This window comes from Dendroctonus ponderosae, unplaced genomic scaffold (assembly GCF_020466585.1).
Source record: "Dendroctonus ponderosae isolate FM_Combo_2020 unplaced genomic scaffold, Dpon_F_20191213v2 Dpon_F_20191213_1, whole genome shotgun sequence".
NCBI lineage: Eukaryota > Metazoa > Arthropoda > Insecta > Coleoptera > Curculionidae > Dendroctonus > Dendroctonus ponderosae.
The window spans coordinates 27,928,235-27,953,081 of record NW_026017110.1 but is presented as its reverse complement, the minus strand read 5'-3'; the positions used below and the strand labels follow the sequence as shown (position 1 = coordinate 27,953,081).

The 24,847-nt window shown below is 36.5% G+C and overlaps 1 protein-coding gene across 2 annotated transcripts; it reads left to right on the top strand.

The window, feature by feature from the left end:
* The first annotated feature begins 1,312 nt into the window (after positions 1 to 1,312).
* Positions 1,313 to 9,572, top strand: LOC109536089 (peflin). 2 transcript variants are annotated; one of them, XM_048660572.1, is made up of 5 exons: positions 1,313 to 1,426; positions 5,776 to 5,952; positions 8,603 to 8,686; positions 8,858 to 9,071; positions 9,131 to 9,572. In XM_048660572.1, the coding sequence occupies exons 2-5, from the start codon at positions 5,931 to 5,933 to the stop codon at positions 9,492 to 9,494; spliced, it is 684 nt and encodes a 227-aa protein (XP_048516529.1). In that variant the 5' UTR covers positions 1,313 to 1,426; positions 5,776 to 5,930; the 3' UTR covers positions 9,495 to 9,572. The 2 variants fall into 2 exon arrangements, with proteins under 2 accessions (XP_048516529.1, XP_048516530.1); XM_048660573.1 differs by lacking the exon at positions 1,313 to 1,426 and having other exon boundaries at positions 5,801 to 5,952; positions 8,894 to 9,071.
* Positions 9,573 to 24,847: the final 15,275 nt, after the last annotated feature.

The window sequence follows — 24,847 nt, the reverse complement described above, 5'->3', positions numbered from 1 at the left end:
CCGTAGTCTTTAGAGCTGGAGAAAATGTCAAGTATCCAGTGGCTCCGGTATGGACGGGACGAATTTTTGAAAATGTCCACCTTGAAAAGTCTGGCAAGTTTCCTAATTCCTACAAAATCGTTCTGCCCTCCCTTCAAACAGAAATTTAGTACACTTTGAGCGTCACCGCGGTCTTTAGAGCCGGACAAAATTTCAAGTGTCCAGTGTTTCCGGTTTGGACGGGACGATTTTTTTTTTAATTTGCACCTTGACAAGTCTTGTGGGTTTGCTTGTAGGTTTGTTAATTCCTGCAAAATCATTCTGCCGTGCGAATGAATTGAAAGTTTGGACATTGTCAGGACCCGAGCATAGTTAGAGCTGGACAAAATTTCAGGAACCTAGCCGCACCAGTTTGAATGTGAAGAATTTTTGCAAATGACCCTACTTGAAAGTTGTGATCCTGCTCGACTGTAGCTTTAGTACCGTACACTTAGATTTAACTGAAGATTGGCCGATGATCAAACAAGCTGAGTATTAACAACAATTATTTACCCTCGATTACAATCCATTATCACAATCTGCACATTCTACATCAAACTGTCCTCCTGAAATAACACAGACAGCTGACCAGTTGCTTTCAAAGAGGTGTTGCTCAATATCGGATGACTGGTCCATCTAGAATCTAGATGCTGCGTCCTATATTTATTCATTGGCTCTTGAAACTCGTCTCGTTGTCCACATGAAGGGTGCGAAGTGTGGCCACCCTGGTATTGTTTGAGGGATTTCTAAAGGAAAACGGGTTTTCACGTTTGATATGCGTATAAAATCCTCATTTACTAGGTTGGAATGTTATAATGAAAATGAGCTCTAAGGGAATTAGTTCAGATGACTCAAAGTTCCTTATTCATGTGCCAAAGGCAGAAATTGAAACAATTACGGAACAACAAAGGAACGCCATATTTTTTAACGGATGACCCAATCAAGCGGGGGCCTCAACCTGGGTCGGTGAAGAATTGAATTAAACATCATTTAAAGCCATAAACGGTGTGTTCCTATTTTCGACAATTTACCAACGATTTCAGCCAGCCCACATTAAATAACTACACTGCTACCGGATTCAATTGGTCATTTAATCGACCGCCTTCAGGCATTTTCGGAGATTTTATGAATTTCTCCATGTCTCGATGTCATTGTTGATTTTTATTTATTCCCAACTACAATCGCAACGTCTAAAGTGACCTTTAAAAAGGCTCAGATTAAGATCAATGATCTGATCCGGGTCTCAAATAAAATCAGTTATTGGCAATTGACTTATTTGATACCTTAGAGAGACACAAGATTTACAGCACAATAGCAAGACGTATCACTAGTCGGTTTATCTGAACGTGGAAAATCTCATCCATCATCGTGTTTCGAGTGCCGGTGATTTACATTGGCGTATTCCAAGGTAATTTACTGACTGTTTGATGCATTGGCGTGGAAATGGAGTGAAAAGTTGCTGTTTTTTGGCAAAAACTTATGAGCAATTCACCAAGAGAAAACAAATTTGTCTTGAAGATTCAACCTCCTGCTACCGACTGTTTCTCTCGCCTAGAACCACACGACCAGGAAAAATTGGATTTTTAATAGTGCAACTGCTGTATTTTTGAACTCTTTCTATTCGTTTCTACTTCATCCTTTCAACCAAACTCAAGTAAACATTAAACGAGTTCATTCACCTTTCGCGGCCATTGCACTAGTGTGAAGTGGTGAAGTTTTAAGGATTTTAGGCCGTTGTGGCCAGGAATTTCTTCCTGACGTTTCGCAAGCACGAGTGACTTGTATCTTCAGAGGTGATTGCTGCGCCTAGCAAGCCTTTCTTTTCCAGAGGAAATTGTTTTTCCGTCGGCCCAAAACCGATTTGATTTCATTTTTGCTGATTTACGTTATTCTCTTTTTGTCTGGTTTTTTGCTTTCATTGTGTTTTGTTCAAGTTATAAACTGAAGACTAAATTTCGATCTTTATTTCGAAATTCTCCAAAAAATCTTGCGGAAGAAAAAAATCGAAACTCGTCAGTTTTTAGGACTTTCAGATAGTCGTGAAAACGAATATTCTAATATGGATTATGCGCTGAGGAAACCTCCTTTGAGTGTCTAAAAAACTTGAAAAACTCACCAGTTTCGAGTCAATAATGTATTTTCTATGATTTTTATTTCTTTGTTTCTAAAAGTTTTTAGTAAGCTTACTTTTGTTGCATCAGTATGTTAATTAAATATTTTTGCTTTCGTATCCTCCTTCGTTTTCAAACGCTCTGATTTGTCAATTTCAAAATCCCTCTCATTCAGGTCGAAACTGCCCTTGTTGGCCTTTTGAATCGTTCTTCGAATAAATCGAAACCAAAAAGTTACCAATACATTGTACCTTTTTTATTTTCATTCATGAATCTACCACAGCTTCCTCTATGTAAATCCAATTTTCTTAGGAAACTTTCAAAAGAAACTTAAAAACCTTGAAAAGTAGTTATTTTTTCTATCTTCTTCAGAGAATGCTTTAAATCCTCCGCTTCTGCAAGTCTCTTTAAATCATGTTAGAAGTTGAGATAGAAAATCGTTTGTTCAGAAACTCTTCCTTATAACATCTCGTCTTGATGACCTTTGAAAAAGTTTATCAAATGAAAATTGAACTAAAGGATTGCTTTTTTATTCTTCTTCATCTTTTGTTCCTGAATGGGCCAAACTTTCCTCCATGTAAAGCCAACTTTCTTTCAGATTTTCATCAACACCAAACAGAACAACTACAGTCTTGAACAAACTAAAGTTTTTGATGTTTTAAGGATCTTAGGCCGTTGGGGCAAAGGATTTCTTCCTGACGTTTCGCGAGCACGAGTGGCTTGCATCTTCAGAGATGATTGCTGCGCCTAGCAAGCTTTTCTCTGCCAGAGGAAATTCTGCTTCCCGTCGGCCTACAACCAAGAAAAACTCAACAGTTTTATTTGTGTAGTATTCATAAATTTTTATTATTTGCGCTACAGGAAGAGCAAAGCCTGATCTTTTCAGATGTTCGACATGAAATTATTGTGGTGTTTTCAGTGTTAGGTTAACTTCTCCTGAAAGAAACATTCCCGCGCTTTTTCCGAAAAAAGCATGTTGAAATCTTGAGACGTTTTAATTTTTTCTAGTTTGCATTATTTTCTGTTTTTGTCTGGTTATTTCCATTAATTGTTTCCTGTTCAAGTTGTAAAGTGAAGACTAAATATCAATCTTTATTGCGAAACTATCCAAAAAATATTGCAAAAGAAAAAAATCGAAACTGATGAGTTTTTAGGACTTTCGGACCGTCGTGAAAACGAATCTTCTAACATGGATTATGCGCTGTAGAAACCTCCTCTGCGCTTATTTTTGTTGCATCAGTATATTAATTTAATGTTTTTGCTTTGCTATCATCCTTCGTAACCAAATGTTCTAATTCGTTTTAGGTCAATATCAAAATCCCTTTCATTCAGACCGAAACTGCCCTGGGTGGCCTTTTGAATCGTTCTTCGAATCAATCGAAACCAATAAATTCTGCTTTTTTTATTATCATTCATCAATCTATCAAAGCTTCCTCTGTGTAAGGCATTCTTTCGATCAGTTTTCTATCAACCCCGATCAGCTAGAAACTTAAAAACTTTGAGAACAAGTTATTTTTTCTGTGTTCTTCAGCGAATTCTTTAAATCCTCCGCTTCTGCAAGTCTCTTTAAATGATGTTAGAAGTTGAGATTGAAAACCGTTTGTTCAGCAACTCTTCCTTATAACATCTGGTCTTGATGACCTTTGAAAAAGTTCATCAAATGAAAATTGAACTAAAGGGTTGCTTTTTTATTCTTCTTCATCTTTTGTTCCTGAATGGTGGATTTCCTCCTTGTAAAGCCAACTTTCTTTCAGATTTTCATCAACACCGAACAGTTGAAAAACTTTGCAAAGTAATGAATATTTCTGCAGTCAGCATATGTTGAATATCATTCGCTCATACAAGTCTCTGTCGATGATGTTAGAAGCTGAAGATTGTTGCCTTTTTCAATTTCTGGCTCTGGTGGCCTTTAGAGAAGTTGATCAAATAAAAGCATACCGAAAGGTTGCTCTTTTGTTCTTCTTCATCTTTCATTCCTGAATATTCCACACTTTCCTCTATAAAAGCTACCATCCATCAGCTTCCCATCAACGCTAAACTGTTTAAGAAGAGCATATTTCTGATGTATTCAGCAAATTCCCAATTTTCTCCTCTTATTCAAGTTCCTTTTGCTGATATTTGAAGTTGAAATTTGAAGATCGTTTTCGTAGCATCGCTTGTCTTGGAAGCTTTTTAAAAAAGCTGTCTGAGCTCGGTGGCCTAAGAAGTTCGTCAAAAGAATGGAAAACCAAGGGGTGCATCTTTGTTCTTTTTTATCTTTTATCCCCGTTTATCAATATTTCATAGCATCCTCCATGGAAAGCCATCTTTCGATCAGCTTTGCATCAACACCAACCAGTTGGAAGACCTTGAAAAGTGGGGGATATTTCTGTCTTCTTTAGAAAATCCTCAATATCCTTCACTTTTCCAAGTGTCTTCCTAAAGTTTGAAGCTTGTTTCCTTAGACATCCTGCAATCTCTTGCAGGCGACCTTCCGATACTTCTTTATGGACCATTAATGGATGACGTAATTTGAAGTCCTCTGCACCAGTTTGTTGTTGTCCAACTAAACTCAGCATCTGCCAGACCGGCGCCCTCCATTAGTATCCAATTTCCTCAAAGTACAAAGTAATTAAAACCTGTAATGAACCGGCTTAATATCATTATCATCATCATTATCATCATCATCATCAACAACATCGGCATCGTGATGGTCGTCGTCATTAAATAAAAAAGAAATAAAATCACTCAGTGGTTCCAAATTAAAATGGCATGATTAAACAAAATGCTAATTGAAGACAATATAGGCTGGCCATAAATATGTATGAGGAACCTAAAGTTAATCCATCATCAGACGGAGTCAGCGTCAAAAGTCACGAAGTAGGCGGCGAAATGACTAGCGATCTGTCCATGAGATGTTTTCATTATGGGCTCCATGACTTGTCAAATCAGGACCGGGCCTTCATAAATCATTTGTTTCGGACCAACGAGAAAACATCTAAATTGTTTTATTAACATCGCCATGCGTTCCACTCGCTTATCAAGATGCTGGTTTACATTTCGAACTCACCGGGTAAAATACCGGGCTGGTACCAGGGAAAGTTGGGGAGAAGCTATTTGGATGCCGAAGACTTCACATCGTTAGTGGGTAAAGTTTCAGGAAAACAGACGCTTTTTCTCTGCCAAGTAGCTTATTCAGCGAAGGTGTTATGGTACATAATAAAGTGTAGCCGCCTCTTTTAGTGGCCTCTGCTCGTATACCATCATCATCAGGCACTTTCAGTTCTTCATTTCTAACTGATGTTCAGTTCTAACTGATCTGTAGATTTTGCTCATGTTGCATTTTTCTTCTACTGACACACTTGATGGTTGTTGGTTTCCTGCGAGCTTTTCCAGAAGAATAAGAGTTTACTGTTTCAATATTGTTAGCTTGCAGGTCTTCATTCAACGTTTCTGCTTCTGCAGTATCTTCAAAAACCACTTCCGCATCTTCATCAACGTATTAAGTGCGACACGAAGTGTCCAGACTGAAGATTCAATTCGATGATAATCTTCTTCAGGTCGCTTAACTTTGTCCACTTCGTCTTGATCCCATTCAATTTTCTCTGCTCTTGCAGATATTATCTTTGGGTTATTAAGAACCATCCTGTACAGTGTGTTTTTTCAGGTATTGTAGAATAGAAGCAGGTGGATTTGAGGGCACCATCCAAGTACCCGGCGTCACTTTGTCATCATTTGTCATTCATTGCAGTCGAAATTAACCAGTACCGTTTTCATCAGAAAAGCTCATAGCTCCCCAAAAATATTCCAAAAAGCATCAGAATGGCAGAACATGTTCCACAAGGTGAGTTTTTCAACTTTTAATGCACCTTGCAAACACTACTTTCTGAGAAAAGAGAGTAAAAACAACTCCGGTCTCACGTTTAGAAATTCGCAACTGGGAAAGTAGAGGGAGTAAAACTTTGAAATTTTCAGCATCTTTAGACCTTACTGGACTCTAAAGATGCCGGAAGTTGCATAGGAAAATATGCCGACATCCATAGTTTTTCCAACTGTGAAAATGGGGGTCTCAAATTTTCACTCAAGTGAGTTCGCTCTTGCCTTGAAAATGTGCATCTTCCAAACCAAGGCAGATGATAATTTCGTAGTTCGGTGATTTTTAGAAGACGCATGACTTGACTCAAAAAGTGGCGAAAGTTCTATGAATAAAGCACCAAATCCTGATTTTTTAGAGCTTAAAAACTTGGCATCAAAAGTCAACAAAAACGTAATGAATGTTTTTTAGCCAGCTGCGCTCACTCCTTGAAAAATTCGTATTTTCCAAGCCAGAGAAAGTAGTGGTTTGAGATTTTCACTATCTTTAGAAGACAGGCTGCTCTAAAACGGCGGAGAATTTAATAAAAATAGCCGTTAATCATGAGTTTTCCCAGCTAAGTAAACATCAATATTCAAATTGATGTTTACAAAAAGCAAAATTTTATTTAAAAATTTACATTTTCATAACTAGATCGAGTAGCAATCTCAGTATTTCCGCAACTTCGCTGTCTGAGCCTTGGAAGTTTCATAAAAATTCAATGAAATTCTGATATTTGCCAGATTAGTAAATTAAAATATAAAATTTGTTAATATGTACTTGTCTCGTAATGGATATCTTCACTTTTATTTCCACACACTCGCCTTTAAAAATTCACATTTTCCCACCAATAGCAAAGATTATTATGAAATTTTCGGAATTTTTAGACAACATTTCACTCTATATATACCGAGAGTTTAATGGACTTTCTGCGCAATCCCAAATTTTTCTAGCTTAGAATTTATTATTAAAAATTCATATTTTTTCTTAATGCGCTCTCTACTTTTAAAATTTGTAACTTCCATACTGAAGCAAGTAGGAATCAGAAACTTACATCATCTATAGAACATACTTGACCTTAATGCAGCTCAAAGTTTGTTGAAAACTTTGACTTTTTCTGTTTGTTGAAACTTGAGTTTGTTTCTTAACTGCAATTTATCATTTTAAGAATTTATTTTTACAAACCATCACCAGTATCGACTTGAAATTGTTTTCGTATTTAAACGCCATGTCTCACTATAAATGCTGAAAGCTTCAAAAACTTTCCGTAATTAATGAGTCATTTTCCATGAGAGGAATGAGAATTTTCCAGCTTATTAAATATCGATCTCAAAATTGATGTTTATACTCAAATGCGTTCTCCCTTTCAAAAATGGCTTCTTGAAAACCAACGAGCATCAATCTGAATCTTTCCACATTTTCAGAAGAGTTTTGAGAATTTTTATAAAAGTGAGTCAAAATCTTGATTTTTGCCAACCCTTGATCTCAAAACTAGTGAAAATCAATCTATCCCTCGATTGCGCTCTCTCCGTTAAAAATTCCCATCTTCAAAACTAACGCTAGTATCAATGTGAATCTTTTTGAATTTTTATTAGGAAAGTTTTCAGACTTTAATTGTGGCTAAAAACTGTATTTTTTCCAGGGTAGTAAATGTTAATCTCAAAGTTGTAAAATCTTTTCTTTATGCTTGTTTTCAGCCTCTTTTTAAAAAATTGGCCTGTGCCAAGCAAGAGCCACTAGTAGTTGAAATTTTTATCAACTTTAGAGAACGTTTGGTTATAAATATACTGAGTTTCACAAAAATTTCAAGGAAACTTCAGTTTTCCCAGCTATAAGTTGTTTTTTTGATGTTTTGACTTAAGTGCAATCTTTGTTTGTAAAATTTGCATCTTTAAAACTAACTAAGAGTAGAAATCTGAATCTTTGCACATCTTTAGTCGGGACTTGAAACTAAAGATGCTGGAAGTTTCATGTAGATGACTCAAAAACTTGTTTTTTGGCAACCTGGTAAATTTGGATCTGAAAATGTGTTTAGCTGAAGTTTATTGTTTAAAATTCTGCTTCTTCCGGACAGTTCCGGAAGTTTGAAATTTTGACCACCTCTAGAAGACAATGCGAAACGCTTCACAACAATTTTCGCAGATTCTGAGTTTTGGCAGCATAGAAAACATTGATCTTAAAATTGAAACTTTGTGCAAATGCGCTCTCTTTTTTCAAAATTCACATCTTCCAAACTAATGCGAGTAGCAATCAGAATCTTTCCACACCTTTAGTAGATACTTGACCCAAAAAGTTTTGAATGTTTAATAACGAATCTAGGTACTTAATGATGACTTTTACGGCTTAAAATTGTTGGGTCTCAAAATTAGTAAACTTTGGTTTTATATTGAAGTTTTACATCAATTATCTTCCGAAATAAACGACATAGCAATTGCAAACTCTGAACATCTTTAGGAGACCCTTGGCTCTAAAGATGCTGTAGGTTTCATAAAAATTGCATTAAATGCTGATTTTTGCCAGCCTAGGAAATATGGGTCTCCTATGCGATGTATTTTGTGTGTAAATAGCTTCATCACGTGGTTAAAATGCTGCATTTACTCATTTAGTTTTGGTTCGTTTGCTGAAACAATTTTTTTTGCAGAAAGGCCCGAAAAGCCCTGTTGCAATCCCAAAGTTTATACAGTGGAAGAACGAAGAAAACTGTTTATTTCCGACGTGCTCCGAGGTATGTGCAAGTTTCTTCATCATAATGATTTCCTCCTCAAAATTGGTGGAAAATTCATTATTTTTGTTCAACATAATCGCACAAGATGTTACTTAAAGAAAACAATTGCAATTTTCTGATTCACAAGTCATTTTTTCCACTACTGTTTATAACCTGCGGAACTTCTTCCAGATGCCCACGATCGCAAAAAATACTCGCCCATTGCAGGAAAGGTTGTAACTGGCCAGTTTAATCGCGTAAACACCGTGCATCCAGCTGTGGAAAAATGGTTCAAAGCAATGGAAACCAAAGTGGAAGGCCAGATCAGTTCCAAGGAGCTTCAGCAGGCTTTCGAGGTGTACCAGGGCAAGCATTTTTCCGACACTTCCTGCAAATTTGTCGTCAGGTAGGCAAAAATTGGGCACTTATTCTTATGGTTTGGTGTTTTTGTGCGGATATTTTCAGGTTGCTTGATTTGGATCGGAATGGTGGTCTGGATATCAAAGAATTCGAATCGCTCTACCACTGCATCAGACAGTGGATAACCGCATTCAACACATACGATCGCGATAAATCGGGGTTTCTGGATGAGACTGAACTGGACTATGCGTTGAAGCAGCTGGACATCAACTTTACCGAGCAATTTCTACGTTTTTTGATCACCAAGAACAATCCGAAGGCCAGAAAAATGTCTTTGGACCAGTTTATCATCACCTGCATCCAGATCCAGCGGTTCACCGATGAATTCAAGAACAGAGACATCAACTATTCGGGCAGCATCAATATCAAGTACGACGACTTTTTGGAGATGATTCTGAGGTGCCTTTGAAGGGTTTTGATATAAATCTGATTGGTTGGTTCATCAGTGTTCATTGTCGCACTACTTTCAGTACATGCCTTTAAAGAACGAAAGTTTTTCATTTATTTTCTTCGATGAAAGAGCTGAGAACATTTTGATTGCGCGATTTCAATTACTAATCTTTACAAAACATTTCACTCTAAATATGTTGAAAGTTTGCTGAACTTTCTCCAGGTTCCTCAAGTTGTTTCTTCGTGCTTTTCCTCAAAGGCATTCTTCTCTTTCAAAATCTCCGCCAAACAAAAGCAAATGCGAACTAGAAATTTCCGTCATTTCTATAGGGCACTTCTTCCTAAAGATGCTGGAAGTTTGATGAAAATGACTCAAAATGCTGATTTTTGCCAACCTAGTAAATGAGAATTTCAAAATTGGTAAATATCGATGTTTTACTTAATTTCAATTTTTAAAAAGTTCTTCTTTCCCAAACAAGTGCAAGTAAAAACTCGAAATTTTTATCGGCTTTAGACAACATTTGCATATAAAGATGCGCAGAGTTTCAACAATTTTTTGCAGAATGCTGAGTTTTGCGAGTTTAGTAAGTATCGATCCCAAAATATCTTTTGGCTCAAACGTGCCTCAGTTTTCTTTAAAAATTCGCATTTTCCAAGCTAAACACAGTAGCATACTCAATTTTTTCGCTTTTTAATGATACACTTGAAGCTACAATTGCGGTAAGTTTCATTTAAATGGCTCAAAATTCTGATTTTTACTAGCCCAGTTAATGTGGATCTAGAAATGAGTAAATTTCGGTCATATATCTACCTAATGAATGCTTTTACATTTGAAAAATCCTCCTTTCCAGATAAAACCAAACATCAATTTCAAATTTTCATTAATTCTGATTTTCCGGCTTAGAAAGTATCAATCTGCGAATTTATGTTTTTGCTCAAATTCGCTCTCTCCTTTCAAAGTCTGCATTTTCAAAACTAAAACGAGTAGCAGTCTCTTTTTTTAAGCCTGGTCAATATTGATCTGAAACTAAGTAAATATCGGCCACATGAATGCAGTTCCCTCTTAAAAAATTGTATTTTCATAAAGAAAATAAGTCGGAATTTCAAATTTTTATCACCTTTAGAAGAGCTGTAAGACCAAACTCGCTGATATCTTCATAAAAAATATCAGTTTTGGCATCTTAAAAAAACTGGATATCAAAAGTGGTGTTTTCTCAACTCAAATGCGCTTTCTTTAAAATTCACATCTTGATCGTGTTTAGCATTAGCATTTTATATTTTTCGTTGAAAGAGCTGAGTATATTTCGGTTGTTCCGTGAAATAAAAATATTTGCTTGACAAACAGTGGAAAATAAAAGCAGACTAAGTTAAAATAAAAGCAGACTAAATAAAAGAGACAAAGTTACAAGTGCACTTTTGATAACGGTATAGGGTAGAGTGTGAATTTAGCTAAAAGCCTCCACTTGAAAGTGGTCTGGTTCTAAGGATAATCATATTAAGGGAGTTTTCTCGTTTCGGTTAACACCTCTAACGGTAAACTGGAAGGAACACCAAAGAACCATCAATTTAACCATCTGGGTGAGGTCGAGGTGACATCACCAACTAACTCTTTTTTAAATGTTCACCATTAAGACCTGAGCCTTTTGTCCCTACTTACCGTTTAACAGGCCGGTAATGTCGAATTAATGCGGATTTACTGTTGGGGAACTGGAATTATATGCAGGTGTACGGGTATTTTAAAGAGATTTTCGGCCACCAAATGAGCCATTCTTTTCGCACCTGTTTATTAGATAATCGGCGTCAGTAAAGATCGGGTATCACGAACAAGTGATAGGCCAAGTGTTTTGTTCAATCAAAAACTAGCCATTGGTAATACAGTGTGTATGTGATTCAAGGGTCCACAAAATTAGTATGTAATGTTGAATCTGTAGGTATCAGACTGGTCATCTGCTTGTGAAGGTTCATCAGTCGAATGCCTTTTTTTGGTTTATCTTAGTCGGTCTTATAGTCGGTTTATTGTCTACTATTTTAGCGATTTTGAGGTCTGTTTGACATGTTTTGTGGACAAGTGGAGAAAATGTACTCAAGACTAAATTGATAAAACAGCTTCAATCCGTCTTGACAAAGAGGAGTGGCCAAGAATCCATAGTTTTGTATCAAAACACTAGACCCTTTTGACTAACCGACAACTCATGCATGAGAGTTTTATTACTAAGACTTGTAGAAGGAAGCAAAGACAACATTTTGACATAATTCCAGAGATAAATAAATGGCTTTTTTGGAAAGTGAATTACCGATATGGAAATGTTGGCAGTTTTCTCAAAAAAGTCAGGATTTCAAGAGGTTTTAGATTTGTGTGTTTTTTTTTTAGTTGCAAAAACGAGTCAAACATGACGCTGCTTTTTTCGAAGTTTTTCAAGAACCATTTGAGCCAAAAAAATCGTTTTGTCATCGTTGGCATAACAACTTAATTGAGGAAATTCGAGTAGTTTTGATCCAGAAAGCGAAATTTGAATATCAGACACTTGGGTGCAAGATTTTGCCAAAAGTTTTGCTCATTTCTCGGAAGCAAACTGAGCAAGAATGCTCATTTTAACATAATTCCAGAGAGAAATAAATGGGCGTTTTTAGGAAGGGAACTATCGATAAGAAAATGTTGGCAGTTTTCTTTAAAAAGTCCTGATTTCAAAAAGTTTTAGATTTGCGTGTTTTGCAAAATCGACTCAAACATATCAGATCATGATGATGATCAGACAGCAAAATTTACAGCAGATGTAGAGAATTTCCTTCGCTGTCGCAGACACGGAGGTACATTTTTGTGACTCCTGCAGTTTTGTCAAAAATATTTTTTTATCCAGAGATGTACGAAATTTCATCAAAAAATCAATAAATCTTTGGCTAGAAAAGCCTGTTGATGATCAGAGAAGCAATTTTCATCACAAATATAGTTTTTTGTTCTCTATCCAATGTACAACAGCAAAGCGCTGAGACTTTTTCAGTCTTGGAGACATCGTTTATTTCGCTAGAGTTCACCGATAACGTCTGTTCAATGATCAATGATTAAATATTTGTAGATCAAAGTCTGATGATGGGCTGGCCACGAAATCTGCAATAAATGTAGAGTATCTTCCTGTGTATCCCACAGTCTGAACCTCATGTTTCTCTCTTGCATAGTTTTGGTGGAATTAATTTATGCAGTTGGTTATGTTCAAATTGGCAAAATTGACGAAATTTAAAAAGTTATGGAAACTACCCTTGTGATAGTGAAGGAAGGAACTTTGCACCACATACATAGTTTTGGCTTCTCTATCCAACATACTAAAACATAATTATAAAGCTTGTCTTGTGTTGGAGATAGTAAACAAATATTCAAGGGTTTTTTTATGCCCGTAAATCACAGTAACATTACTACAAAAGGGTTGCTTGAGGGAATTTCATTCAGTGTGTGTACACCCACTTCCTCCTCCAAAGTGTCTCATAATTATTAACAGTGCAAAATCCCTGTTCTTTAGAAATTTAGGGATATTTAGCAGACATTTCCTCATCAAGCATTTGGCAAAAACCGTGCCGCCAAGCTGGCGCAAAAGTTACAATGTTTCCCCAATTTAAAATGCAATTTGCAGTCGAAAACTACAGAGTATCTAATCAGTAATCAGTGTGAACTACCCAATTAGCCACTCGATAAGTATTTCCTTTTGATAGTGGACAAGAACAAAAAGCCTGCATGTCTAAACTTCGAATTACACAAGACGAATTCCCATACTAAGACAGAAAAAGCCATCTGCGCTCGTCCGATCTAACTGCGCTCCGCTTGATTAAGCCTGCATTGATAACTAAATATTATGAATAAACATGGTAGACATCTAAATTGATGCGATCGTCCGAGTTTCATTCACACGGTATTATCCGGTAGCCAATTATCCGAACAAGAAGTCGTTCTTCCAATTAAAGATTTTTGTGTGCCATATAAGTGAACCGTGCCCTTAATGCCATCAGCTTCTGTCCTCATCACACACAAAAGACATGTTGTGACACCAGAATGGTTTATCAGGAGCTGCAAGTCATTGCTGCTGAGCTACCAGCGCGCATTGTGCCATTGTTGTCCATTCGGCGTACACATTAAATCATTAAAAAAATATTGTATGGGTAAAAGTCGCTATCATCGCCATAATTAATGAGTCTAGAACGAGCTTAGATTCTTTGCTGGAGCGTTCAATTCATTAATTCACAGCTCTTCAACTGGAAGGGTACCACTATTCAACTTCCGCGGTTTTGTGCCGTCGAAGACATCCAGACAATGGTATTGTGCATGATTTCAATATGCTCAAGAGCTTTAGCTGCGTTTGGATTCGATGCATCGGCTTGCACTGGGAAACTTTCACTATCAGAAAACTCTTTGAATATGTGCATTATTTGTTCATGTTTTGGCCATAGTCGTAAAACAATCCACGGCTGAATGACTTATTTCCTTCTCAAATGCTTCCCAAAGGAAAAATGAGTTCAATCAAGTTGGGAACAGATAAGCTGGTTTGGGTTCTTTGAAAAAATGTACGGTTTTTGCGAAAAAACAAAGACCGTTGCCCCTCAATTTACGTATATCCAAATTTGGGACTTTCCAGGTAGAAAAACGGGCATGCCCGTCGTTGTTACAGAAGTAAAAATTATTTTCTTATTTTATATTCAGTTGGAAATGAAAAGCTAGTAAAAATATGACCTCTTTTTAAAACTGTGTATCTTTCAAACTAGAGCAAGCAGCAACTTGAAATACATACCATCTTTTTAAGACACTTTTGAGTCATCAGATACTGAAAGTTCCAAGAAAAACGCCCAGAATCAAGATTTTTTCCGAATTAGGAAGTAAGTAAGTAATAATAATAAATATCGGTTCTAAAATTGATCTTTTTGTTCAATTGCCCTCTCTTCGCTCAAAACTGGCTTCCAAACCAAAAGAAACCTCCAAACCAAAGGAAAATTTCAACATTTTTAACAAACATTTGACCATACAAATGCTTAAAATTTTATATGAATCGCCCTGAAAAATCAGTTTTGGTAAATCTGTAAATATCGGTTTCTAAACTTTTTAGTTTGGAATATCTGCTCGCTGAACAAATCGCATATTCTAAAGAAAAGAATGTAAAATTGTTAAATTTTCGCATTCATTAAAATATATTTAAATTTACAATTGCTGAAAGTGTGATCAGCATCATCCAAAGTGCTTTTTGATGGCGTAGTAAATATCGGTTTCAAAATTGATATTTTTTCCTATCTTTCGCTATCTTTAGAAAATACTTGAATCTTAAGGCACTGAAAGCTTTATAAATATGGGTTTAAAAATATAAAAATGGGTTTCAAAATTATAATGGATTTTTAACGCAACTACTCTCTCTTGTTCAAAAAATGGCTTCTTCTAAAATATATAAAGATGCAATTTCGACTTTTGGCCATAGCCTGAAAGATACTTGACTATACGGAAACTGAAAGTCGGACTAGGATCGCCTCGAGAACTGTTTCTTCCAGCTTAGAAAATATTGATTTAAAAACTTTTTTACCCGACGGCGCTTTCTCATAAACAGATCGTAGCTTCCACACTAAAACAGCTAAACATTTTATATTTTCACTATCTTTTTACAGAACTTGACTATCTATATATACTCAAAATGTCACAAATATCGCGCAAAGTACTGATTTTTGAGTGCTAAATAAACATCGGTCTGAAAATAGATAATTTGACTAAAGTGCGCTCTCTCATAAAAAAGTTGGTATCTTCGAAACTATTATGTGTAGGAACTTGAATGTTTTACTATCTCTAGAGTGTACTTGACACTAAATTTCCTGAAAGTTTCATAGAAATCGTAAATAATCCTGATATTGGCCAGTTTAGTAAATATGGGTGTTAACATAGGTAGGCTGAGATCTCATAATGGAATTTTTAACGCAACTGCTCTCCATTCAGAAGTTTGCATCGTCTAAACTAAAGCAATTAGGTACTAATGTAAAACTTTGTCTGTCTTTAGATGAAACTTGGCTTTAAATATGCGGAATTTTTCATCAGAATCATCCCCAAAACGAATGTTTGCCTCCCTGGTAAATATCGGTCCCAAATTTTTATATTTTACCCAACAGTTTCATTTGATTCTCCCCAGAGAGAGACCCGGTGCACGCCAATGACTTTTCGGCAAGCAAAAATTGTTTTCTAATTCTGGATTCTGTTTGGAGCAAAAAGACTGTTTTCGATGCTTTTGCTTACATGCAGAGATTTGGGTTGAAGAGATGAAAACCATGAGATTGTGCGAGAAAATTAATCTTGTACATATTCAACATTTCATATTTTTGAGACAGAAAAACGGTGCTTGTGAATGGTTGTTCTGCAAACAAAAAATATCCTCTAATTTAAAATTTAGTTGGCTGGTTTTTGCTAAAATACTCTGTTTTTAGTTAAAAAACTGAAAATTCTTGGACTGTGTGTTCAATGTGCGAAAATTAATGTTATATTAAACATTTAATAATTTTCAAAAAAAAACGTTTCAAACCAACGGTTTTTTGCCAAACAAAAATTATTTTCTGATCGTACATTGAGTTGCAGAAAATATTGTTTTTAAGTTTTTTTGCTGAAAAGCACCATTTTTGACTTAAGAAACGAAAACTGTCGAGTGGTGATTCCAAGGGGTAATTGGAATGCATTCCACGAAGCAAGAAGTTACATTCCATTGATTTTCCTGAAAACAAACTTCTTTTGGAAATCTGCATCCAGTTCGTTACAAAAACGTTATTTAAAGTTTTTTTTAAATATAAACAGTTTCAGATTTGAAAAATTAAAACCGTTATATTGCAAGCGGCAACTAATGCTTAAGTTTTCAGAAGACATACGGTGCAAGCCATTGGTTTATCGGTAAACAAAAAAATTTTGTAATTTTACATTTCATTCGGAAAAACGATTTTTTGGGGGTTTTTGCTGCAAACACAAGCGTAATAAATTGCAAAGAAAAACTCGTGCAACCCAATAGTTTTTCTGCAAATAAAAATAATTTTTCAAATCAACTTATAATTGAAATTTCTGATTTAAAAACATGAAAACCGTTAGAAGGTGCGAGAAAATTAAAGCTGCATTGAACATCTAATACTTCGCTGAAAAAGACACGGAGCAAACAACAGGTTTTTCTGGCAACAAAAATTATTTTCTAGTTTCTTATTTAGTTGGGAACAAAAATCTCTTTTGGTTGCTTCGCGAAAATGCCTCGTTTTCAATGAAAAAAAGTAAACTGTCGAAAATTAACGCTATATTTAATAGTTGATACTTTATTTAATGCGCTGATATTCCAGCAAAAAACGTTGCAAACGAATGAATTTTCGACTAAAAAATCATCAGTTGACAATAAATAAAAAAGTGCTTTAAGATTATTTTTCTAAAGGGCACAGTTTTGACTAAAAAAATAAAACCTTTGGATTGTCTCATAGAATTAAAACGACTTTAAACATTTAATAATCCCCAACCGGAAGCACGGTGCATCTAATCAATTTTCTGCAAACAAAAACCATTTTCTAATAGTACAGGCTGTTGGGAACAGAAAAGCTTTTTCAGTTTTGTTTACGAAACAAGCAACAAAAAGGAAAAAGCTGGTTTTGGACTCACTTTGCCATGCTCTTAGCTTGGTTCGAAAAACTGCAAGTTAGTGCTATTTTTGCTGCTTTGCTACTCTGTTGCTGAGTGAGTCTTTACAGAAAACTTGAAAAATACAAATGTTGCACCTTTATATTCTCAAAGTCACAATACTCTCTACAATTTGTTGGGTTGTTGTATTCGGGTGTGTTACTTAAAAAAAAAGTCTTTAAAATTACCGGTTTTATAGCGACAAAAATGGGCGCAATTTTTCGAGATTTTTAAATTTAATTCTTCCAGACTGGCGGTTGCATTGAAACTATCCAACATCTACAATAGCTTTCAAGATTATTCAGCTAATTAATTCCAGACTTTCTCTTTATTCGATTTTTGGTTTCAATTTGTATAAAACAATAGAGTTTTATTGGGTTAAAACTAATAGATTTTACATCGAGTGATTTTAATCTTGGCGCCCTCCTTGGAGAGATTGTTTAGATCTTTTTGAGAGATTACAGAGGATAGTTTGAGGAGCTCAACTCTTAGGACTCTAGTATTAAAAACCCTTTTTCCAATGTTACTAAACAGTCTCTTGAGCAGCAACATTTGGCAAAACTTTGAGTCAAGGATTACGCAAACAACTGAAATTATCTGATTAATAATTAAATCGTAGTAACTTTTTTGGAAGAGTTTCTAATGAAATGGGCGGCTTTTACTTTTTCGAAAAAGTTACTATAACTTTGTCATGCTCTTGGCGCCACCAGCAACTCAAAAATGTTCAAAAATGTTCTTAATTTTAATAACTGGTCGAGTTCGACTGACTTTTTAAGAAGAAATGGGTTCCTTGTTACATCGTAGTAATTGTGTCTTCTGGCGAATTATTTATTTGATCAATAATATATTTTTCGCAAAATTGTACAGTCTATGACTTGCTCATATTCTATTAGGCAAACTTTAGTAAATCGCCTTGTATATTTGGATATGTCGCAACATTTCGAGTAGTCAAGTACGAAATGTACTTTTCGGCTCTGTTTTGCTGAAAGCGTCCGGCGTCTTGCGAAGGACTTCAGCAAATTGAGTCCCATTTGCAAAACCGTGTACACTTTTAGCACCCCTAAACTGCGATCGTCTTCCGCTGTTAAGAAATTCGGTTTAAACAACGTTTGTTCAGTAGAACAAGGCCCATTCTGTACCTGTACAATAGTTAAGCCGGGACACAAGGCCCAATCTTTGAAACTGGAAGATTCAACAGCACGCACGACTTTCTTAATGATACGCGTCCTGCGCTAAAAATTCGTTCCGGCCCCGATGATTGATGATTGATTCTTTACATTAACGCTAAACTTTATGACCCGTGGAAAAATGGCAAATGACCATTAAGCTCTTCGGCGTAAAACAAACGATCTGTTGGTTTTAATTAAAAAAATAATAATAATATTAATAATAAAATAAAATTTGCGCGCTTGGTAGCTGAACGGGGGCTAATGGATCAGATGGCGTAATTTGCGAACACCGAACCATCATCAATTAGGGCATGGAGCTGACAAAAGTGCGTCATTTGTTACAAATCCGTCTTAATGGTGTGTTGGTTGATTAAAAAATGCGGTTTTGGGGTGCCAAAGTCGGTCTGACAGGTAATTTTTTGGCACGTGGAAAAAACCGCCAGTTTTAATAGAAACGTAATGGGAGGAAGCAGATTAGTAGCCGGAAGGCCCTTAGAAAAGACAATGTGGGGATCGTTTAATGCCGCTCTCTTCCAACGCTTTTTTCTATTGTGCAAGAGCAGATTTTTCTTTCAATGCAGCAATGACCAGTCCATTGATTTTGTCCACGATTTCCAGCATGTCATCTGTTTAAGTATTTATTCCCGAAGGTGCCAAAAAGCTCTGGACCATTTCTGTACTATAGCCCAATAAACATCTAGCCAGACTCTTGTTGGATCTACAGTGCGTTTTCCATTGGGTCTTTCAAAGGTTCTTTTTCTTCAGCATCTACTCTGTCTGACCAACAGACTTGTGGACAATTTTCAAGTTCCTTCCTTCTCTGCAATCGCTTCTGGTTAGTCCCATCTTTGTGGACAGAAGTTAACTTCCTTTAACCTTTTCCTCCTAGTTCTTCATCGATGTTCAACTGACCAAGTTTTCTGTTCTTCTTAAAAAAAACAGTGAATGAGATTTTGAGCCATCTGGGCTCAATTTAGATTTTAAAAAATTCTTATTGTGAAGAAGTGAGTCGCTCCAGAGCTCATCTCCTTGTGGCTAAATAACGATCTATTTTTCATTGGGTTTTTCCAACGCGTTTTTTCTCCTGAGCAGGTTCTTCCCTCCGAATTGATTACACAGTTTACTTTCAGTCTCTAAGAGACTGATGCACAATTTTCAAATATCTGCTTTCTCTCCAAATGCTTGTGGGTAAAAGATAAATGTTTCAAAGCCTTTTTTGCCAGATCTTCATCCATCTTCAACTGACCAAGTTTTCTGTTCTTCTTCACAGGAAGAAAATCATTGAGATTTTAAACCATCTAAACTGACTTCGGATTGTAAAATCATCTAATTGTAAAGAAGTGAACTTTTCCGTTGTTCTGATTACTCGCAATCTCCCGTTTTCCACTTCAATCAAATGAATCTCAGGTAGCATTCCATCAGAACACCCCAGAACAAGGCAAAACGCATCAAACGAGTTGCATTTTAAACCGCAGTCGAAATTAAGCTCTCACTTACCGCTGAGTGGCAGTTGGCCTGAACAAACACCAGACCTAAGTAGTTATGACTTGCAGGATTCAACAGCTTGGTTATGAAATGGCTCGTTTACCTTCCGCGGGCCAAACTAACCCCGGACCGCCACTGTCCGGAGCTAACGAAGCCGCAGCTTCTGTACATTCATTTGCAATGCCAAACGAAGACCCCCCTAAACCGCAAACGTCATTGATTGCATGCCCAATTACACCCCCGAGATCATGTTTACATAAGTAATCAGGCTGTTGGGTTGACATAGCGGCTCTACTGCCGGAATTAAGTGATCTACAGCGCCGGCAACGGTGGCATGTTGTCGTTGCGTAGCTTCAATGGGATGTTGGGCGATTTTTAACTGAAAAAATTGCTGTTGGCCAGGGAAGGAGGATGAAAGTTGGGTGATTAGACCATTAAATAACAGGGAACATTGCCTGAGAACAAAGTGGAAACGGCAAACTTTCTCGGCCCAAAGCGATGGGAAGTGCGAAAACTAGACTTTATTTGGGTGAGACAAGGAAGACAGCGATTAAGCAGCTTGAAAATAAAACCACTATGAGTGAGATAAGGAAGTTCGCCAAATGCACGTCATGGAAAAAGCGAGAAAATACACCAAATCAGTACGACTATTTCTACAGCATGCCAGGATCGTTCCATTTTCGGTCTGTTGCGAAAAATATGTGAAATAAATGTGTTTAGCTCAGTAATTAATGGTGTAAATCATCTGCAGGATCCACCCAACTGTTTTCCTTCAACAATTGTTTGGAAATTCGAAACCTCTAGGACTAAGACTGACTAAAACAGCGTAAAAGGCATTTTTTTTAAGTGAAGCGATGAATAAGACAAGGAAATTCGTCGAATGCACGTTAAAGAAAGGACCGAAAGCACTTAAAATGAGTAACACGTTGCGCACTTTCGTATGGTTGGTTTCTGTTTAATCCTTGCATAAATAGTTTTGTCCTTGTTTCACTTATTGAAACTTTCTTACAAGGGTTTGTTGAGCTCCTTATTTAATATTGAAATTGATCCAAAGGCTTTATGCGACGAAAATTGTTTACATTCCCATACTTTCCAGCATAAGAGTGAACAACGGCAAAAGCCACTTTTCGCGGAATTGAAGGGATGAGTGAGATAAGGAGGTTGGTCGAATGCACGTCATAGAAAAAGCGAGAAAAAAACACGAAATCACTACGACTTTTTCTACAGCATGCAAGGATCGTTCCATTTTCGGCCTGGTGAGTGAAAAATATGTGAAATAAATGGGTTTAACTCACTAATTAATGATGTAAATCATATGCAGGCTCCACGCAACTGTTTTCCATCAACGGTTGTTTGGAAATTCAAACCTCTTGGACTAAGACTGATTCAAACAGCGTAAAAGGCATTTTTCTTCAAAGTGAAGCGATGAGTAAGACAAGGAAATTCGTCGAATACACGTTATAAAAGAGCCGAAAGCACTTAAAATGAGGAACACGTTGCGCGCATGCGTGTGGTTGGTTTCTATCCAATTCTTGCATAAATAATTTTGTCTTTGTTTCACTTATTGAAACTTTTTTACTAGGGTTTGTGGAGCTCCTTATTTAATATTGAGAGACAATAAGAGTGAGCAGCGCCAAAAGCCACTTTTCTTGGAATTGAACCGATGAGTGAGACAAAGAAGTTGGTCGAATGCACAGCATCGAAAGAGAGGGAAAACAAGAAATCAGTCAACTGCTGCGCAATTGGGTGAATTTGTCTGTGTCTAATGTATCCAAAAACAGTCTTGTTTTTGTTTTCCGTATTTAAAATGGTGGATTGAGTGCATTAATAGGGAAAATCATCTAAAGACTTTACGCAACGATGTATGAACGCAAATGGTTTGGAAGTTGAAACTTTCTAGCCTAACATTCGTTAAAACAGAGACAAATTAAATTTTTCTTGGAAGTAAAGCCTTGAGAGAGACAAGAAAGTGGGTCGAATGCACGCAGTCAGCTGCTGCTCACTTGGGTATGTTTGGTTTCTGTCTAATGCAGTTGATTGAAAATTTATTGAAACGGTGTATTGAGTGCAGTAAGTAACAGCTAAAATAATTTGACAACTTTGGTCAACAGTGGCAAAACGAAATTTGTTCGGCAATTCAAACTTTCCAGTGTAAAAATCCTTGAACGGATACAAATAACATTTTCATTTTTTCGTTGTAAGCAAAGGAGTGAGACAAGATAGTTGGTCGGATCCCCGTAATGGAAAGAGCTAAAAACCCAAAAAATCAGTCAGTTGCTGCGGACTTGAATATGTTTAGTCTCTGCCTAATCCATGCAAAAATAGTTTTTATTTCATGTGTTATGTTGAGCTCATTGATCCCTAATCCCTTATTGAATTGAGAGCCTTTGAAGACACAAAAAAAATTGAAATGGGGTAGACAAGAAAGTTGACCAAATGGACGTCATCAAAAGAGCAGGAAAACGCATGAAATTAGTAAGATGTTGCGTCTGCCTGATTTTGTTTCACTTATAAAAATTAATTAAAAATTGTGGAAAAAATGAAAACCATTGCAACCCAAAGACGGCTGAGTGGAGTTCGTTTGAAAGCTTCAACCTTTCCAGTCCGAGAGACATGGAAAATGTGATCAAAAGCAGCTAAACTGTAAAAAGGCAATAAGTCAGACAAGGAAGTTGGCTGCTTGAACGGTATGGGAAGAGCTAGAAAACAGACAAGAGAACTAAATGTACGCGTACTTTGGGGGCGTTGCTCCTTGTCAGATGCACACAATGATAGTTGTGCCTTGTTTCTACTTCTACATACTACTGGAACGCGGGTAAAACCCTGAAAAGCTCAGAAACCACATAAAACTTGGTTTAAAAGAATTAATGATCATGAAGCTGAGCTGAATGCTTTGCCTGTTTAAGACTCCCCCAATAAAATAAAATCGATAAAGTAAAATGTATCGTGTGAAAATGGAGCAATTTCCATATTTAACGTGGCGTTCGACACCTCGAATTGGCCCATTCATTCATCGAAAAGAAATTCAGCATCATCTACATAACATCCCGAGTGAACCGTATATTTTGCGCCGTCTCGTTACGAATACATGCCATCATTTAACTAAGAAGTTGGGGGATTTGAGAATCGCTGAATTGAATTTGCGGATAAAGTAAACTGTAAAGTTTCGGCTTTGAATGGGGTGGAGATGGGGATCGGCGGACGTGGCTTTGCGTTAATATTCATCAGGCGTTCATATGCAAAACGTCTGCTGATTCGCTTCCTTTCCTCGGGATTACACAGCACATCGGCTGTTCAACAACACGAAACGAAATTCGGATTCTTGCTACCGTTTGATTGTTTGCACTGAATAAAGTGTTTTGTTTGGGAATGGTTTCCATCGGCTAAATTGTTTATTTGACGGATTAGCGTTTGTTCCGACAACGGGGGCTGATTGTTTACAATCATTACTGAACAATTTTCCCAAGTCGCTTAAATGCTTCTCAGTCCAAATAAGAACGCAACACTTTCAAAGAAACCTGATACGACACTGATCGGCATTCGCGCAAATAATCACCAGCAGTAATAAAATCCGATAGTTAGCAGCCTGTTTCCGTACAAATCAAACACAAAATCAATCTGATAGAAACAATAAGGAAACCGAACAAGGGGGTCTAACTGAATTGGCACAAGTTTCGGACGGTTCACGGGATGAATCACTCGATCAAATCCGACTGACAACATGACAGATATTCTTGTTGTTCGCACTACAAGAAGAGGAACATTCGGGCTTTTTTACACGATTCATTATCGTGCCCGATGCGAGGAGCAATTTCAGCCAGAAAACGACCACATGGTCTCATTAGTAATCGAATTAAGTGATTTCTCTTAATTAAAAAAGCGTGTCTCTAAAAATTCATAACTCTTAAATTTCAGCAGATCCGAGAGATAAGTTTTGGAGGCTGAGAGCTAGGGATGGTCGATATTTAACGTAACCGCTAAAATAACAGTGTTCTAAACGTGTAACCTGGAACCGTAGTTACAGCGAGCCGATTTAACCGGTTGTTTTTGGAACCGTCTCATCAAACCGAAACAGTGGTACGAACTTCGCACAGAACTGTAATGTAGATTATTTAATGTTTTAAAGATAGACATGAAGAAGATTTTTCAATTTGTCAAAATTTTCACAAACTTATTTCATACCAAAAAACACAAGACAGGTATATTAGTGCTTCTGTTTCATGGGAGAGCTTATTTTTATTATTTTTCAAAGCGACTGCGATCATAAACCAGCGAAGAACTAGACTTAGCAAAAAACATGCGCATAAAGATTATTCTTAAATGTTAATTCAGTTTAAATGAAATTTATAGTTTTAAACATTTTTGCATGCAAAACGTATATTTTATTTACACCATTCGATTTTATTATCAGTTTTTTTTTCCTTTAAGTAGTTACTTATGACCCATGTTTTGTTTTCGTTTTTAGAATATATTATTTTTAGTTTACCAATGCTAAGAATTATTTTTTAATAAACTAAATCATTATTTATCACCACTATTTCTACCATCATCATTGTGAATTTTTAATGAAAAATTTAAAAAGGGACATGTTACTTTTAAAACCGCATTTTGAACCTAATACCAAAGTGAAACTGCAACGTTGTAACCTTGTTCCAGAAAAATAACCGTTAAGCACACCTCTACTGAGAGCAAAGGACTCGATATCAATACATAAAAGACATTTTTTCCAAGGTGAGCAGACCTACCTATAAAAATTCACAACTCCCATCTCGAACCCGGAATAAAGTTGAAATTTTTAATTTTTATAGATGAAACTTTCCACTAAATGTCCACAAAAGTTCAGTTATTATTGTCAGCAATTAAGGGCTTAAGGGGGCTGGGACATTTTTCAATCTTACCTTGAAAAGTGATTTATCAAACTTGTGCTAATCGGTCTACGAAAGTTCACAACTCCTGCCCTGGACAGGACGTAAAGCTCGAATTTTGCACATTTTCAGCAGACACTTAAGGCTCAGCATACGTAAAGTTTCAGCAAACTCCCAACTGCCATTGCGTTTTGCAAAATTTTTC

What these genes read in the sequence shown, in the direction of transcription:
- LOC109536089 (XM_048660572.1), top strand. Translation starts at nt 5,931, where the DNA reads ATGGCAGAACATGTTCCACAAG. An exon ending in GGCAGAACATGTTCCACAAG is followed by an intron (nt 5,953 to 8,602) that starts GTGAGTTTTTCA and finishes TTTTTTTTGCAG; the next exon opens with AAAGGCCCGAAAAGCCCTGT. An exon ending in TCCTGCAAATTTGTCGTCAG is followed by an intron (nt 9,072 to 9,130) that starts GTAGGCAAAAAT and finishes GGATATTTTCAG; the next exon opens with GTTGCTTGATTTGGATCGGA.